Source organism: Epinephelus moara, chromosome 15, assembly GCF_006386435.1.
Source record: "Epinephelus moara isolate mb chromosome 15, YSFRI_EMoa_1.0, whole genome shotgun sequence".
Lineage (NCBI taxonomy): Eukaryota > Metazoa > Chordata > Actinopteri > Perciformes > Serranidae > Epinephelus > Epinephelus moara.
This window is the reverse complement of record NC_065520.1, coordinates 7,987,360-8,005,523: the sequence shown is the minus strand read 5'-3', so window position 1 is coordinate 8,005,523 and position 18,164 is coordinate 7,987,360. Positions and strand designations below refer to the sequence as shown.

General features: G+C 38.6%; 2 protein-coding genes across 2 annotated transcripts in view; both read left to right on the top strand.

Annotated features, from left to right (window-relative positions):
• Window positions 1-6,363, top strand: part of LOC126401986 (dipeptidyl peptidase 4-like) — an 18,207-nt gene extending 11,844 nt beyond the window's left edge. Inside the window, exons 15-26 of the mRNA XM_050063600.1 lie at window positions 989-1,042; window positions 1,153-1,268; window positions 2,131-2,184; window positions 2,275-2,373; window positions 2,919-2,988; window positions 3,085-3,279; window positions 3,508-3,562; window positions 3,799-3,898; window positions 4,024-4,082; window positions 4,185-4,257; window positions 5,598-5,671; window positions 5,760-6,363. Coding sequence (XP_049919557.1) covers window positions 989-1,042; window positions 1,153-1,268; window positions 2,131-2,184; window positions 2,275-2,373; window positions 2,919-2,988; window positions 3,085-3,279; window positions 3,508-3,562; window positions 3,799-3,898; window positions 4,024-4,082; window positions 4,185-4,257; window positions 5,598-5,671; window positions 5,760-5,852 — 1,042 coding nt within the window. The 3' untranslated portion in view covers window positions 5,853-6,363. The remainder of the gene's footprint in view (window positions 1-988; window positions 1,043-1,152; window positions 1,269-2,130; window positions 2,185-2,274; window positions 2,374-2,918; window positions 2,989-3,084; window positions 3,280-3,507; window positions 3,563-3,798; window positions 3,899-4,023; window positions 4,083-4,184; window positions 4,258-5,597; window positions 5,672-5,759) is intronic.
• A 7,572-nt stretch (window positions 6,364-13,935) lies between these two features.
• Window positions 13,936-16,527, top strand: LOC126401883 (glucagon-1-like). The gene is made up of 4 exons (XM_050063435.1): window positions 13,936-14,067; window positions 14,179-14,285; window positions 15,428-15,580; window positions 16,200-16,527. The coding sequence occupies exons 2-4, from the start codon at window positions 14,188-14,190 to the stop codon at window positions 16,318-16,320; spliced, it is 372 nt and encodes a 123-aa protein (XP_049919392.1). The 5' UTR covers window positions 13,936-14,067; window positions 14,179-14,187; the 3' UTR covers window positions 16,321-16,527.
• Window positions 16,528-18,164: the final 1,637 nt, after the last annotated feature.

Here is an 18,164-nt window from a genome sequence, read left to right as displayed (position 1 = left end):
TAATTTATTCCATTGAAATATCATTGATGTATTATAGAAAAATGATTTATCTTTTTATAAATGACAAACAGAGTGTAGCAAACACAGAGAAATAGTCTGACATGGTGTCAGCGATAAGCTGCTAGTCATCACAGTCCATGATATCAACTAATAACAGGAGATGTCAGATTCTGCCCCTACATTGCATGTTATTATTTTATTCTGCTTTATGTTTACATTGTACAGCGTTATGATAAACTTTATTCCAGACTCAAGTCCATATAAGATACATACAAAAACACAGACTATACCATAAAAACAACACAACAAGTAGGTTTAAAATACTTAAATTTTACTTAAAGTTCACTTCACTTAAAGTTTAAAACTTCTTCTCATTTTTCTTTTGATCCCATCCAACAAAATGATGTTCATTCAGCAAGACGTTTTTTGGTCCATGTCTAAAAATAAATACATTTGATATGTGATTTTGTTGTTGTTTGACTTTTTATTTTATTTTTGCCAGTGCCATACAGCAACAATGCTTGGGGATGTGGTCTTTTACAAATTTGAAAATACTGTAAGAATGTCACTTTTATAGAATTGGCTTCTTTATTTTATAATGTATGATTAATGTCTACATCAACAAATATTAACCATAGAATCGTATCGAATCGTATCGAATCGTATCGTTCCTACACCGTATCAAATTGTATCAAATCGTTCTGTATTAAAAATATATCGTTTTTGAATCGTATCGTAACCTGTGTATCTAGATACGTATGGAATCGTCTATCACAGAGAGATTCCCAACCCTACTAGTTACGTTTTATTCCAATTGCAATCGACCTTCTAATGTCTCTAATGTATTATTTATGCGCTTTGCCAAACTTAATTTGGTGTCTCTGAAAAAGTTGGTATTGTCACTAAATGATGAGGTCCCATAGCTGAATTCCCCCTTCGCTACAGTCTGAAAATTCCTCTGTACTCATTCATACCACTTATTCCACAGATATTACTCAAGCAATGAAAAGGACAAAAAACCTGGAGGAAGGAATGTTTACCAGTAAGGGTCTTTAATTTACTGTTTTACTCTTTTTGTCTCTGATTTACAGACATAATTTTTAATTCCAAAGCATTTCTTCAGACTTAAATGTGTGCCTTTGTGTGTGTCAGGTTGACCGGTCAAGGGCCAGTCAAGTGTCTGACTTGTGCAATACGTGGAGACGACTGTCTGTATAACTCAGCCTACTTCAGCCACGATGCCTCCTTCTACCGTCTGAGCTGCAGTGGTCAGTTTTTTTCCTGTCCCTCTCTGATTGTGCTATGTACATATATATATATATATATATATATACACATATGTATATACATATATATTTTACTATATATATGTACTTTACTCACTACTTATTTATTAAATAGAGAAATACAACCGCTCACCCTCTGAATTCAAGTTTCTCTCTTTCACAGAACTAAGATTTGCTTAATTGCCTTGTTAAGTCATCGTAAAACACACTTAATTCAAACTTGACAGCAACAAAATTCAACTCATCAAAACCAATTAATTCACTGAATTAGAAAACCATTTAATTCACTGAGTTAGATGTGAAAATATCCTGATTTTTCCTGCGGTCTTTCTCTGCCGACAACTCACGGTCACCACGTTTCTCAGCTCAGCTGCCTGTCCCATCAATAGAGACTGGCCTATGGTGGTACGTAAAGGCAAGAAGAAAACCGACACTGACAAGACATTGACCGACAAGAACTAGTGGCAACAAAGGCTGACTGCTGCATCGCCTCACATTGCCTGTGTCTTGGCCAAAAAGTTGCACATCAATACATAACAAACGCATTGATTCAACATGCTGATTTGTCTGAAAAAAAGCCAACAACAGCCAACTGGTGCTAACAGCGCAGGACACATCACAAAAACGAAGGCGATGGGTACTTGGATCAACACTGGCCGACAGCCGACTGTCGGCTTGGCGTGTCAGGGCCTTAATGTGTACTACATACAATATATTCTGAATACAGTATATCTGTATGACTTATTACAAAGAGGAGCCAAAAAGGAGCATCTGTATTTGTGAGTATACATGGATGGTTGATTTTAAAAGAGCTAATAATATTGTTCTATCTTTCTATGCAAAGGTCCTGGCATTCCTTACCATGTTCTCATGGATAACAGAAATAATATTAATAAAGGTAATCCACACATTTGAATTTTAATCTGAAATAATACCAAAGAGGAGAAAATGTTTTTCTAATTCGTTTTCTGTATTTTAACATTTGAAGAGTTCTATGTTTTGGAGGACAATAAAGCATTCAGCAGCCTGATATCTGACATCCAGATGCCCACCATGCGTCGAGGCACCATTACACTTGAAGGATACAGTAAGTGATCAATGGTGATTCACAGTTTATTTTACTCCAGCTTGTATGAATTAAACAGACAAGGTGCAGGTAGTTGGATTTAGTTAGCACTGACAGAGCTAAGCTAGCTGTTTCCCAATTTTTTCTGTCTTTGTGCTAAGCTAAACTAGTGGCGGTAGCTTCATATTTAGTGTACAGATATGAGAGTGGTATCAATATTCTCTGCTTACTCTCAGCAAGCAAGAAAAAGTATATTTCCCAAAATGCTGAATTGTCCCTCTTACAGTCTGATGCCAAAAGAGGTAAAATCCAATATTTCACAAAAAGCAAGAATTGAAGAAAAGTCCAAAAGACAATTTTAAATTTGTGTAGCAGCACTTAGCTTATCTTCTTTCCTACTCCATTAATAATCTCACAAACCCCCAAATTTACTTTCTGACCATTTGGAAGGGGCTGACCCCTGTAGGTCAAGAGCTACTTGGAAGCAAAAAAGTGTTTCTTCCACCTTTTAACGAACCATGAATAATTAACTAACATCTTTCTATGGATGCTCATATTTTTGACAGAACTCTGGTACCAGATGTTTTTGCCACCAGGCTTTGATGAATCCAAGAAGTACCCTTTACTGATAGATGTGTAAGAATTTCTCTATATAAAAAAGCAACATATAATCAGAAATGCTTTTCAAAAGAGAGTTTATAAACTAATACTAGATTTTACCCAACCTTCCAGGTATGCTGGTCCCTGCAGTCAGAAAGCAGACTACATCTACAAAGTGAGCTGGTCCACCTATTTGGCCAGCACTGAGAAAATCATTGTCGCCAGCTTTGACGGAAGAGGAAGCGGTTACCAGGGCGACAAGATAATGCATGCAATCTACAAACGTCTGGGAACCTATGAGGTGGAAGATCAGATAACGGCGGCCAGGTGAGGAAAGCGAGGAGCAGTTTAGACAAGTCAGTGCATCTCCCGCTCAAACAAACAGCCTCACTCTCTGTTTGATAAAACTGGATTTGACTTGTTTCTGTGAAATTCTACCAGGTGTACACTGACACACAGGAAAGGTTATGAGAGTCTGCGGGTGGCAACATTGATCAGAAGCCAAGTTTACATCCTTTTTATTTACTGCCCTCAATTTTCTTTCTTGTATTTTAGGAGATTCATCAAAGACGGTTACATTGACAAAGACAGAGTTGCTATTTGGGGCTGGGTAAGTTGTCAGGCTTTGTATTACAATACTTTTATTGAAGAACGAGTGTATTAAAACAAAAAATGTTACAAACACAAAGATGATTTTATTGTGTTCCTAAAGCAATATGCATGTGTTATTCGATAGTTCAGAGGGCAATAAATGGCTCTGAAAATGAGTTAATGTTTCACCCTGCTGTCAGGACTTTACAGAAAGGCTAGGATGAGCTGCAGTAAAAAGCTGATTGTCTCTCACAGTCTTATGGTGGATACGTGACATCAATGGCCTTGGGATCAGGAAGTGGAGTTTTCAAATGTGGAATGGCGGTCGCTCCAGTGTCCAAATGGAAATATTATGGTATTTACATAGTTCTATATATATATATATATATATATATATATTTATTTGTTTATTTAAGCTAATGCTTCATGTTAACAACCCTCCCACTTTACTGACACACAATATCTGCAATGATCTCTTAGATTCCATCTACACAGAGCGTTACATGATGGAGCCTTCAGAGAATTCCCTTGCCTACACTGTAAGTTGTACACTCAGGGACATCAAGACCATCTCTTGTATCTGACGACCATTATTAGCTACGCCTGTGGTCACTGATAAACACAAATCTGATTGTGTGCAGAACTCTACAGTAACTGAGCGGGCCAAGAATTTCCATTCGGTGCAGTATCTTCTGGTTCATGGAACAGCGGACGGTGAGTTACACAGGGCCACTCTTTATTTATTAACTTGAAAATTTTAGTAATTTATATCTTGTAAAGTACTACCGATCAGTCATGTTCTAAAAGCACCAGTTTTCAAAAACATGAAAACTACAAAAAAAACACTACATAGAATTGCAGGTAAAATAAACTTCATTTTTCTTTTTTTTTTTCTACCTCCATTTGCACTGTGGTGTGTAACACTCCTGTTCTGTTTTACTGCCTGATGACACAGTAACGGACTAGTCCCAGAGAGTGGCAATACAACAGCTAGCAGATGCCGCCGGCTGCCATAAAATTAGAAGAAGTATAAGTGGAGGAAGAAGCAGACGAAGAAAAATAAGGAGATGCTTGACTGACGTTCCTGGTAGAAAGCAGCACAGATCTATACAGAAATACTTTGACTACAACCCTGTAGCAGACAAAAGTAGCCTGAATGTGTCGTGATGAAGAGGGACGATGATATTTGTGGGGTACAGCTAAAAGAACAAAATCCCACTAATTTTAAAGTTCACCTGAGAAGCTCAGAGAAGCACATGAAAAGTTTCAGGAGTCGACTCAGTCAAGGAAGCGAGAAACTGCTAATGTAAGCTCTTAGTCAGACAGCTGCACAACATCAAGGCAAACCTTGCCACAACGCTTTACACAGGAGACTACATGGTGTGCTACCACACTACCACAAGTTTGAGCAGGCATTGGTTCAAGTGTCCTTCAAAACTGAGCACTCCACTATTCTGTTTGACAATGCTTCTCTCCAACCATTCTCCAGAGCACAGGCTTAAAGCTCTAGTATATGCCCAGGTTGATAGCCTTATGGGGCAAAAGGGAAAACAGCTACCAAATAAAATTAAAGATACTCTCAGACAGGCCAGATTGGCTTTGAGCACTAACAGAGGAAATGCCCATCTGTTTGCTTTTACCACCCTCCCACCAGCATGGCAAAGCATGTATAGGTAAATTTGCATCGTCCACACTGGTGACTGCAGTAGCTTCATCTTTACCATACAGACATGAAAAAGGTATCTATCTTCTCATCTACCACTCAGCAAAAAGCAAACAGTGTATTTCCCAAAATGTTGAACTGCTCCTCTAAAATTTAACATAGATACTTGTGCCTTTCAGAAAATGTTGTTAGGATTTTGTTGACCTATTGACCTTTAATCTATAGTGCCAGCATAAAATCAAACTCTGTTCATGACCAACACTTTGGGTCATAACATGGTAGTTTGGAAAAGTCTGTGGTCAAGTCCCGCATGAACCCCCTGACCTGTCTAGACCAAAATGGGCAGATCGTATTGAAAGCCTCATTAATTAAATGTTGTTGTGTTTTCTAGACAATGTTCATTTCCAGCAGGCAGCCGAGATCTCTGAGGCTCTGGTGGAGGAGCAAGTGGACTTTGAGGCGATGGTGAGTCATCTGGAAAACCCAGAGTAGAATTACTGGAAGACTGAGGCTTAGTGATATTGAAATAAAAAAATTTTGTGCCTTCTTTCAGTGGTACACAGATAAGGATCACGGGCTCGGCGGCTCGGCCTATCAACATGTCTACACCCACATGAGTCACTTTCTACAGAGGTGCTTTGCATGAAACCCACTGGATGATAAAGAAATATTTTCTTTGCGTCCCGTGAATAACAAAATGTTGGATAAAGTCGTTAATCGTGAATGCAGGCTTGATTATCAGTGCTCCAAATGCCAGGAAAAAGTCTTGAGCGGAAACTCACAAACACAAAGTGGTCCAAATCATGATGTTATTCTATGTATGTGAAATTTTGTCTGCAGCTTCTCTGGAAATTATATCCTATATTTTTACTTTTAACACATCTACATGGAAAATGTGATTTATTTTCTAATGTTTGTTTTTGTGAACTTCTGAAAAGGCCGTTACTTGACCTGTGGAACAACATCGATATAATAATGTGAAAGTGTAACTGTACTTGTACTACTTGGATATGAAGAGTTTTTACAGTATTGTGTTAAATTATGCACAGAAACATAATGCACCACAATAATTTTATACAGTTTTACCAAATTTATGATTGTTGACTGTTTGATGTAATAATTGTTTTGTAAATTAATAAAGAATTAATTAATGACAACTTTTTGTTTGATACATCATGCTCTTAATTTAGTTTTAGGGCAAATAAGCATGGCAATGGTAGCATTTATCACAGAATTTTCTAACATAACTAAGAGTCTACAGCCATGCTAACATCTCAGTGAGGCTGTCCACTGAGGCCAGCATTACTGTTTTTAAGACACTGTGGCACATTCATTCTTTTTTTCCAAGTTCGTGGTTGTCTTGTAAACTAGACAATCTCTGGCATCAGTTGGTACCAACCATATCAGCGCAGCTTGTCAGGATTGGGTTCTAAACTCTGATACATCAAACTTTGGTTCTGAGGCTTGAACTCACAACCTCTGAGACTAAGAATCAATATCTATCTCACTGAGCTAATTAGTCAGTGACAATTCATGTGTAGCTTCACAAATTGACTAAACCAGACGTGCAGGTTTAGCCGTCCATGCATGGAAAAGCAGATTTCAAACCACTGTAAAAAAATTCAGTTATCGAAACAAAAATCGGAAAATACACATATTGCATCTAGACAGCATGGAGATGTTGGTAATTTGTTTGTAACAATGATTGATTTGCTCCATAAGTGAAAAACTGATGTTTAAAATTGCCATTTTTACATTGACTCCAATTGTTCACATTAGAGCAAAATTCAAAATGCTGTCAAAAATTCAGTTTTTGAGATAAAATTCTGAAATTTGCCACACATCATCTACCATGACTCTAGAATTTTGTCATTTTTTTCATGAACATTGAAGATTTATTTAGCAAGAATTTGCATGTATATGTTTACAGTACCGTTTACAGTCAAACATTTTGATGCACTGTAGGCTCAATTTTTGATAAATCAAAAATCTGAGAAACATAGTTTTTGTAGGACAGTCTGAAGATGCTCTGTAGCAAGTTTGGTGTCAATTGAGCAAAAATTGTGGGAGGAGATAGGTTTAAGAAGTTTTACAGTTTTTGAAAAAAACAGAGTGATGAACTTCATAATTTTTAATAGGTTTAAATGTACAAAAGTTTCTTCAGTATTGGGGCTACAGTTTGATGAAAGTTGTGAAGTTGTAGCACGTATGGTTGATTTGTTATGAATTTTCAAAGTTTTGAACTTTAGACGCTTGCTGTAGCGCCACCATCAGGACTATTGGCTTGAGTTTACAGCTGAGGATATCTGGCATGAGACTGGACCTTTGTGCAAAGTTTGGTGAGTTTTCACCAATGGGAAGTATGATTTCCTCGGTAGAAGAAAGAAGAAAGAAGAAGAATACCTAGGCTTAGCTGCCCGGACACTAATAAGAAACCAAAGCATATCAGCATGTAACTCCTTCACATTCCATAATGACATAGTTTTCATCAAGCCTGTATACTTCAACAGCATAAAAGAATTCCTGCAATTCAGTCATGGCTTTTAGTTTTGGTGTGCCACCCCAAGATTTTCAGTGGCCCCATCTGGCCACCCCTATGAACGATTTCTGAGGGCTACACTAAATGGCAGGGTTTTCCCCTTTCTTCCTGCCCACTAACTTGTCACTGCACTGAATTCCCTGGGAAGCACCATTTAGTGCTATGTCTGGGTGACTGTTGCCCAGACGTACACTTCCTACTTGGCTTCCGTGGTGTGGTGTGGTCCACAGTTTGGCGTGTCCTAAAGCTGGACGTGGCTGGTGTCTCCTCATGATCAGGTGTCCGAGCAATTGTAAGGTGTGCATTCTTCTTCTTTTTCTCTCCTGTGCTGCACATTCATAGTATGTGTTATTAGCGTTATATCTGCCTCTGGTCCTTGATTTGCAGCTTAGCTTACGTATCTCCAGGCAGTAGATCTGGAGGGATACTGTTTTGAGCCTTTTCTTGGCACGACTTCGCTCTTTGTTGGGCTGGCTCATGTTATTTTGCTGACTTAGGGTGGCTTCTATTTGGCCTCCGTTTATCGGTAGTCATCAAGCCGCGGTCTTGTGGCTCTCACCCTTCTGCTACCTGGAAAACCTACGCCTCTGCTCTACGGTATGTATATATGAATTAATATTAATGCAGACCTTCATAGATATGGATGGAAGACAACATTTATGTCATGTGGACCAAAGCGGACCCTTGCAGACCTTCATGGATGCGAAAACTATAAATTGGCCCTTAGGTTACGCTCACATTACAAGCAAATGCGGTCCAAATGGTGCTATGCCATTTTTCTACGACGACTTAAAAGTCTGAAGCTCCATTAGTTCATAAGCTGTTCCATTAGCGTGAAAAGTCATTTGTCAGTTGTCAGTAGGGTATCCCAAAAACAAACATGCGCTGCTCTGAAGTGCCATTTCTCCGTCAGCACTCTCACATTCTAATTCAGTCGAATGGTACATTTTTCAGATTATTGGAGTAAATTATGAGCCGTACGAGCAAGGGTTAACTGAAACACACAATTCAGTAAATGGAATACAAATTTCAGCATTCAGTTGGATGCTGGACCAACACCAAGGTTTGACTGCTGGAGCAGAATAGCTAATTAATGAGACCAACTCAGTAGGTTTACTCTGATACTTTGAAGTTACGTATTTTCCTTGCAGGATATGCAGAGGAGCAATGAAGTGCAAGTGCGTCCTACCACTCAAGCAGAATCAGGCCCATCCAAGGAGTTTCAGCTTCTCCTGACCATCTGTCATCATTACAGTGGACTATGGTGTAGTGCCTCGCCATCTCTGGATTGGATCATTTGTTGAATCAGACATTGAGACCTGACCTGTACATGACAATCAGAATGATATTAAAAAACTACACCCTGATCTTTTTTTATACATCATTCTACTAGTTCAAATTGATTCATTTTTAACAGTGTACAATCATTCACACTCTTTGAGAGCTTTGATATTTTATGTATACAAGAGACTATGCTACCCAAACAAGAGCTAGATAAACTTAACTCTGTGCACAATGACTTCTATGGGGTTGGGGAGTCAACAACAGACTTAAGTACGGGCATATTGAGTGGCAGAATACCCGGGGGTGTGGCCATTCTGCGGCATAAGAAATATGACCCACTGATTTCTGTGATTCGGCTTGAGGTTGACTGGGCCATTGCAGTTAAAGTTGCACATGAGAGGATCACCTTTATTATTTTAAATGTTTATAATCCCTATGAATGTCACCAGAATGAAAGTGAATACCTCAATAGACTAGCTTTTATTAGCTCTTTTATTAAAGACAGTGAATGTACATGTGTATTTGTCATGGGTGATATGAATGCTGATGTGTCAGATGACAAATCCCTGTTTGGGCAGCATTTGAACAACATCATGGCTGGATCACTGCACATGCACAGCTGATGCACACAACTGCTTAGTGGAAGCTGAGATTCTGTATAGACTAGCTAGAGCAGACCATATTCTGGTCTCCATAACACTAGACCTGGACAGTTTACCTGAGCTGACCAGCTATGTTAAGCATGACTGTGAAAAAATAGATTGGGCAAAGCTCTCAGAATATGATCTTTGGAAATACAACTGTCAAACTGACATAAGTCTTAGTAATATTGATATTCCTTGTGAAGCCATTATATGTGATGACATAAATTGCAAGAGCCAGTAGCATCACAGTGATATACTTAAAATGTATGAAAGAATGGTGACCAGTTTAATTAATGTCAGTAAATAATTTGCTCAAGAGAAAAGAAAACACAAAACCATGCCAGGGTGGAATGATCATGTGTCTGACTTATATGCTGAGGCTAAAGAAGCTTTCCACAGATGGGTATTAGCCAGAAAAGTCAGACATGGGCCTGAGTTTGAACACAGGAAAAAACAAATGCTAAGTTTAAATATGCCATACGCTATATTAAAAAGAATGAGCAGATGATGAGAGCTAACTCCATGGCAAGGAAACTTCAAAAGAATGATGTCAATGTTTTTTGGAAGGAGGTTAAAGTCATTAACAGCAGTAAAATACCCCTGTCATCAAATATTGATGGTGTCTCTGGTGATGAAAACATTGCTGAGCTATGGGGAAAACATTATAGTAAGCTTTTTAACTGTGTTGAGAGTGTTGAGTTTAATGTTGGTAATGTTGTCGACAATCATGGTATGGTGATTAAGCCAGATGAAGTGTATACTGCTATTGAGAAACTAGCGGTAAACAAATCATGTGGTCCTTATTTGATAACAACTGAACATCTTAAGCACACAAGCTTCAGACTATGTATCCTACTTGCTATCTGTTTCTCTGGACTGTTAGCACATGGCATATTGCCTGACCCCATGTTGTCTGTACTACTAGTGCCAGTCATTAAAGATAAAACATGTAAAGCATCAAGTTTAGATAACTACAGACCTATTGCTCTGGCAAGTACACCTTCTAAGGTGCTAGAGCGGATTTTATTAGGCAGACTCCAAGAATATGTAACAACCACTGAATATCAATTTGGTTTTAAAAATGAGCATGGCACAGATCTGTGTGTGTATGCACTAAAAGAAGTAGTGTCTAAATATAAGAGGCACAATACAACAGTGTTTATGTGTTTTTTTGATGCAACGAAAGCTTTCGATCGTATCAACCATGGCAAGCTGTTCACTATACTACAAGAGCGAGGGGTCCCCCCCTATTTGATACGTATCTTGTACTACTGGTACACCAAGAAGAGTGTGGTTATGATAGCCAGAACTAAGGAGGACCAAAAGCAAACGTTTCCTTCTTTTTTTCTGTCTGAGCAAGAACTTAATGTTGTCACCAAGGTTAAATACCTGGGGCATATTATTCGAGATAACCTCTGTGATAATGATGATGTGCAACGCCAATGCCGTAAACTATATGCTCAAGCAAATATACTTGCATGCAAATTTCACATGTGCTCAAAGGATGTTAAAATTGCTCTCTTTAGAGCCTACTGTACACCACTGTATACAGCACACCTCTGGTGCAATTATAGCAAAGTGAAGATGAGTAAGATCAAGGTTGCGTATAATGATGCCCTTCGAATCTTATTGAGGTACCATGGTGGGAAAGTGCCAGCTATATGTTTGTGACCTGTAATATCCCTACATTCAATGCCTTGCTAAGGAATTTTATTTATAAGTTTATGTGTAGAATGTGTCAATCCAAGAATGGAATCATAATGTCTCTGACTGACCCTACTCTGAGTGACTCAAGATATACCTCTATGTATTGGAAATATTGGCAGCCTTTTTTAATTTGTGTGTGGACAGACATAGTGCTGTCTATATTGTTTGTTTGTCTGTTTGTTAGTAACCTGTTGTCTGTTTTTATCATTGGACCTGGAGTCTGTAAATAAATAAAGAAGAATTAATTATTAACAATGTACACAAATGACTAAAAAATAATGCAGTGATAAAGGTTGTCTCTTACCAACAGGAACAAGAAACTGGGCTCTCCTGAAGTCTCAAAATGGCGACTGCGTGGCGCCACAGAGAAACTACAGGTTAAAAAAAAAAACATTTTGACTGCATTGCACTGCACAATATATGCACCTATGCTTGGTGCAACAACGCACACAAACCCTACAATGTGCATATAACCTGTACTGTTTATATACAATATTACAACCAGTTGACAACATGTTGTAAAAAGCCCAGCCTTCACAATTTCACTCTAACACTTCCGGGACCATGTCATTGGTTCGACATCCCATTAGTCCGACTGTCCGCGGTGCTGAGCGGCTCGCGGGGGGCGTATGATGCGCCGCGACCGGCTTGAGGCGGAGCAGGCTCACGGCTTATGTGTTTGTCACTTTCTTTTTCATTTTAACCCACACCATGATCTTTTCCTGACCCTAACCAAGTGGTTTTTGTGCCTAAACCTAACCAGACCTTAACCACAGGGCATCATGATGATTTCGGAACGGACTTCGGAACAATGAGTTTAATATGGTCGGAACAATGGGATGTCGAACTAATGGGCAGTTCCCACACTTCCTTAGCCAACTGCATTAGCCGTTAGCATAAGAGTTGTGAGTTTAGCTTAATGTCTCACTCAGAAACAGTTCAACTCACCGGGAAAAGTTCCAGTATATCCAAAAGTCTCTCTTAACAGTTAACATTCATTAGTCTGTTGGTTAACAAAACCATCTCTGACCATTTTCGACTGAAAAAAGGCATTATCTTGTTCTGACCCAGAAGGTGACGTTTATTTGCGCAGTTCCTTTTAGCGGACACAAGGGGGCGGAGTTTCCCCCCTTTCGCTTCACAGATTTTCAAAATAAAATTCACCTGCCTGGTTAATCAGCACCAAAACAATGTATTTCTAATACCTAAGAATAGACAGATGTTTTATGCAACATTATGAATAAATAGACACCCTCAAATCTGGGCTAGTTTTATATGTGGTCCTCTATCCGATACACAATCATTAGTCATGTGATCACTGTGAGAACAGTCATATTGGAATTCATGTGTCTCTCCATACATACATGATTTTTCCACGTCATACTTCACTATGAAGGCACATATCTCTCACAGTATCGGAGCAGTCAGTTGAAACTACAGAATGCCGCTGTAACCGTACTGCTGCTGTGGTATTCTGCCCCAGTTGCCAGCCAATAAAGTCCAACTGTCAGACGCTTTCTGACAGGGATAGCTTGCCTACATTCTGACTCCTGTCGTGACAGTGTGGTCATGAGGAACCAATAGAGATATTGGGATTAGCCCTGGACATAAAGTTTTGGAGAAACTGTTCCTCCATGAAACCCTTGACATCGTGGCCCCACCACTCCTGAACTACCACAGGGTGGCCATGGATTCTTAATAAGTCTTAAAAAGTATTACATTTTATTCTAAAAATTTAAGGTCACAAAATGTCTTATAAATCTTATTCTTACTAGTGAAAGTTGTCTCTATGTCGGGATTTGGTTTCCATATCGAGTTAGCATTATATGATTGATTACTAATTTTTTTGTGGATTTGCATGTAACGTCTTGCATTCAGGTCACGTAATACATACGTTGCACTGTCTCACAAACTGCGAATGGAAGAAAACGCTAGCATGATGGGAAAACTCACCTAGGGTGCATAATGTGCTGCGCACAGCACTGGGGCCCAGTACTCTTTATTGCATTGTATAAAACTTTGGATCTATGGGAATTTTTGAGAATAATATCTGATTATTATTGTGTTTTTTCAGTCTTGATACCATGCTAATATAGCTCTACAACAAATAAAATACATAGGATTGTATGTGAGTCATGTAGCAATACATGAACATTTATTTTTATAGAGCATCAACCTTTATTGAACAATGGCGCTTGTAAAAATGGGGACAACCGCCACTGATGCAAAAAGGATTGGTCAATATCCCCCATCTTTCAAGTTTGATCGGAAAGAGGACACAAACACTGACTCGCCTTCCAGATATGACAGCACACGTATCACTTCTCATCATGATGACACAGTAGCACATTAAAACATCTCCCCTACTTTCTGTTTAACAGGATGAGCCGCGGTTGTTTGATCTTAACACCTAAGTACCAGCTGGCATCACGCATGAATAGCATCTTTCCTCTCTGAACAAATGCTCGGCTTGTTGATTCGGCCGATGTGACGGGGCCTGTGTCTAATGGGTTGAGAGTAACAGGTGGACTTGGCAGAGTGGTAAAATTGGCCCACCTGAGCAGACCCATCTTCCGCCTCCTATTACAGTATATAAGACCACAAAGTAAGAGACGAGGGTTAGAGACAGACACCACAAACAAGCAGAGGAACTAACAGCACCATTCTTTGGAAAGAAAGAAGAATAGGTGAGTTGTGTTTTGTTGCAATGGAGAAACCATTGTACCTTTAGCTAAAGCTTTTTTCTGATCCAATATCCAATTCAATCCAATATGTGTGTGTGTGGTTCTGTGGTGCAGGATATAACCATGAAAAGCATCCACTCCCTGGCTGGTATCCTTCTGGTCCTCGGCTTTGTCCAGGGCAGCTGGCAGGTTTCTCTGCAGGAGGCTGATGACAGCTCAAGGTACAGAGATCACATCTAAACAAATTAAGTTGGTTTCGCTACTTTTACTACCTTTGTATTAAAACCCCAGAGCACAGAAACAGAAAATTCTCTGTCTCAAAAAGGGTTTAAATCTGACTGAATCACAATTAAAACTGTGGTAATGGTGGGTAATTTCAGGTCAAATTCCAAATAGTCAGCGTGGTTTGATGTGACATGAGACAACGAAAAGAAAGCCAGATTATATGTGGCATTGAACCCAAATCTGCAAAGTTATGGGGACAACCATGAGAACAGATCTCAAACTGAAATTTGTTCCTGCAAAGACCCCCAAATGTGTGTAAAACAAAGAGGATAAAACTTTTAGAATTATAATAGTTTTGTATTTTCCATTAGTTTTTTATTTAAATTTTAGTTGTTGTTTTCAATTAAGTTTAGTTTCCTTTAGTTTCCAGAGTGAGTTTGCTTGTTTCAGTTTAGTTTTTGTTGTTTTAAAATGTTTCGCTTTTATCATGTTTGGATTTTTTTTTTTTTAATAATATGGTGGGTATTTGTCAGGGGCAAGATTTGATATGTTGCCTCGGCAATGACTCAGTCATGTAGACATCTCAGTCTCAATAAGCTCACAAATTTGACTAAACTGACAAAGACTAAAATTAGAGACATTTCATGTATATTAATTTTATTGTAGTTAGTTTTGTTAATGGGCTACGTAATGTTTCAGTAAGTTTTCCTTTTTTTCCTGAAGTCTAGTTTTTATTGTTAATGATTTTTTTTCTTCACACCCAGTTTTAGTTTTTAGTTTAGTTTTAGTTAACTATAATAACCTTGGATAAAGGTAATTTTAAGAATTAAAACCGTGTATGATATACTGTACTCTACATTTCTCCTAAAGATGTATGCGGCTTTAAATGTGGATCATCAAATTGATAAAATACAACTAAAACAATGGAAGACTCTTGTATCAATGAAAAATATGAGATAGATTTGAAAAATATGTTTGGAAGATACAGAGGCTGCATTTTACAACCCCAAATAAATATACTGCATATGATTCATCTGCATCATCTTAAGTGTTGTGTAGAATTCTGTGCAAACCTGACCCATATATTTTGGTCATGTGAAATCAAATTGATCATACTGTTCTCCCTCCTGCACTGTAGTTTTGAGGCAGACACATTAGCGGATGGGCCGAGGGAGCTGGCGAGCATGAAGAGACATTCAGAGGGAACCTTCTCAAACGACTACAGCAAATACCTGGAGGAGAGGAGGGCGCAGGACTTCGTTCAGTGGCTGATGAACAACAAGAGGAGCGGGTCAGTGCGGGAACAAATTCCTGAAATTATAAGAATTTATATTGTAAAAAAGCTTTGACTTGTTAGCCTTATATTTAAACAGTGAAACACTGGCTATGTTCAAACTCAGGATGTTACAATCAGCGATTAAGGGACTAAACAGCAGTGGTGGAAGATGTGCTCAGATTTATTACTTCTTAATTAAATGAACATAAAAAGTATTCATTCTGTAGTAAAAATATGTCCTGTGACTGATAAGTATACATGAAATCATTGGATTGCATAAGTGTATAAGCAGCATTTTAAACTACTGTATATACAGCTAGTTTGGTTTGAGCCCCTTCAAAGGGTCACAAGGTAAATCTGAGGGGTTGAAATATGATTAATGAGAGTGGAAAGAAGAATATACATAGATATATATATATATATGTATATACATTGAGCCACTTAAGTCCAAAAAGGTTATATTTTTAAGTTTTGGGGCATCGTACTATAAATAGAGAGAGATGTCTCTTTGAGGGAGCTGCTAACAGACGTCTAAATTCAGAAACTTTTTCAGCTCACAAGCCAAAATTGGATTTTTACATGGATGTGTTGTGTTAGAACAGCTTATTAAAACTTTAAAATGCTGTGTTTTTAGTGCTGATGAAAAGCGCCATGCAGACGGGACCTTCACCAGCGACGTGAGCTCGTACCTCAAGGAACAGGCAATCAAAGACTTTGTCGCCAGGCTCAAGTCGGGACAAGTCAGAAGAGAGTAGGCTGCCCCTCCGTCCTTCTCCTCCTCCTGCAGTACCAAAACCCCTGCCGGCCTGCCTTCCTGTGTCTGATTCCACCGTGATGAGAGAGACAGAGTCAGAGAGAAAGAGCTAATCATCTGCTTCTTGTGTCACTCCACCTTTTTCCTTTCTTTGCTTATTTTCTCGATGTTCCTTGTGGTTGTGCAAAAATAAATCACCTTAACTTTTTGCACCGCGTTGATTGATGTGTTTCTACACTGTGTGATGATTGTCTGAAATGATTTTACACAAAACATGCAAACAGACAATGAACCAATCACAGAATGATCACAGCAACAACATATTTGTACTCATCGAAAAAAAATAACAACAACTAACATGATGATTCCCTGATTAACTCTGCACTGCGGGTCAAATATAAGAGCTCAAATGGCAGGTTTCCACACTGTGGGGCTACTGACCCTTAACAGGCAGTGTTTACATTATGTGCCTGTGTACATACTCAGATCTGAAACGGACAGGTGGGGTGAGTCGTTCAGCAGGAGGCATGTAGATGGAAGCTTCACCAGTGATGTGAGCAAGGTGCTGGACTCCATGGCTGCCAAGGAATATTTACTCTGGGTCATGACCTCCAAGCCTTCAGGGCAGAGGTAAAACTGAGTCACATGGCTGATGTGATCATTTCCAAAAATGCTGAACTCAACATGATCGTGATTTTCTCTCTTTTGCAGTATGAAAAGACAAGAGGACCAATGAGGCGCTCGTCAAGGACTCCCTCTATGTGCTGCACACAATGCCATATTCAGGAGGAATAGAAAGCCATACTGCTTTGCATGTTGTAATGTCAACACATCTTTTTTTACTTACCGTATGTAATGCAAAGATACAAAAACTACTACTCTTCCATAGTTTTTATGGTGCACCAGAGAAAAGAAATGGAATTGAGGGCATTATTTTTTTCTACAAATTTAAATTATTTTCTATATTTATTAGGTGAAAACAAGAACACAAAAAGTGAAATCTCAGGTAGGCCTACAGAAAACACATGTAGTGTAGTTGGTTTTCATCGCATATTATTGATTCGCTCTGCAAAAATAAAGTTGTTCATTGAGTGTTTGTGGCATTATTTTAAGATAGACATCTTTAATGAGGTGCTCTAGTGTTTGGGGTAGCAGGACAGCGTTCGTGGGACCATGTCAAGATAAACTACAGAGTGTGTCTTGTTACAGGTGAAGTCATGCATTTAAGTTTTACATTAAGGTCTAGTGTGTAGGATTTACTGGCATCTAGCTGTGAGGTTACAGATTGCAAACCAACTAAAACTTCTCCCGCGTGTCAAGTGAGTAGGAGAACAACTGTGGCCGACGAAAAAATTCAAAAATGGCTCTATCTAAAGTCAGTCTTTGATTTGTCTGTTCTGGGTTACTGTAGAAACAACATGGATAATGGCTGACTTCATAGAAGAGGAGTCGCTCTGTAGATTTTAATGGCTCATTCTACGGTAACAAAAACTCAATAATTCTTCAGTTGCTCATAAACACATGAAAACATACATCTGCCAATGTATTCCCCTAAATCCTACACACTGGATCTTTGAGTAGAAGTACTTAAATTAAATCTGGGAAATATACCCATATTAAATTAATATTGCGGTATGAAACCAGCTATCGTCTTAGATTTTGGTAATAAGAGTTGTCTTTTCCTGATCCCATAGGCTGTATTACAGTAAAGTGATGTAATTTTCTGAACTTACCAGACTGTTCTGTCCTGCTACTTGCCACTTAGTCATTATGTCCACATTAGTAACCCAATATTTATTGAAAATTTCAATTTTTAAAATATCTTGAGAAAGCACCAATAGTCAA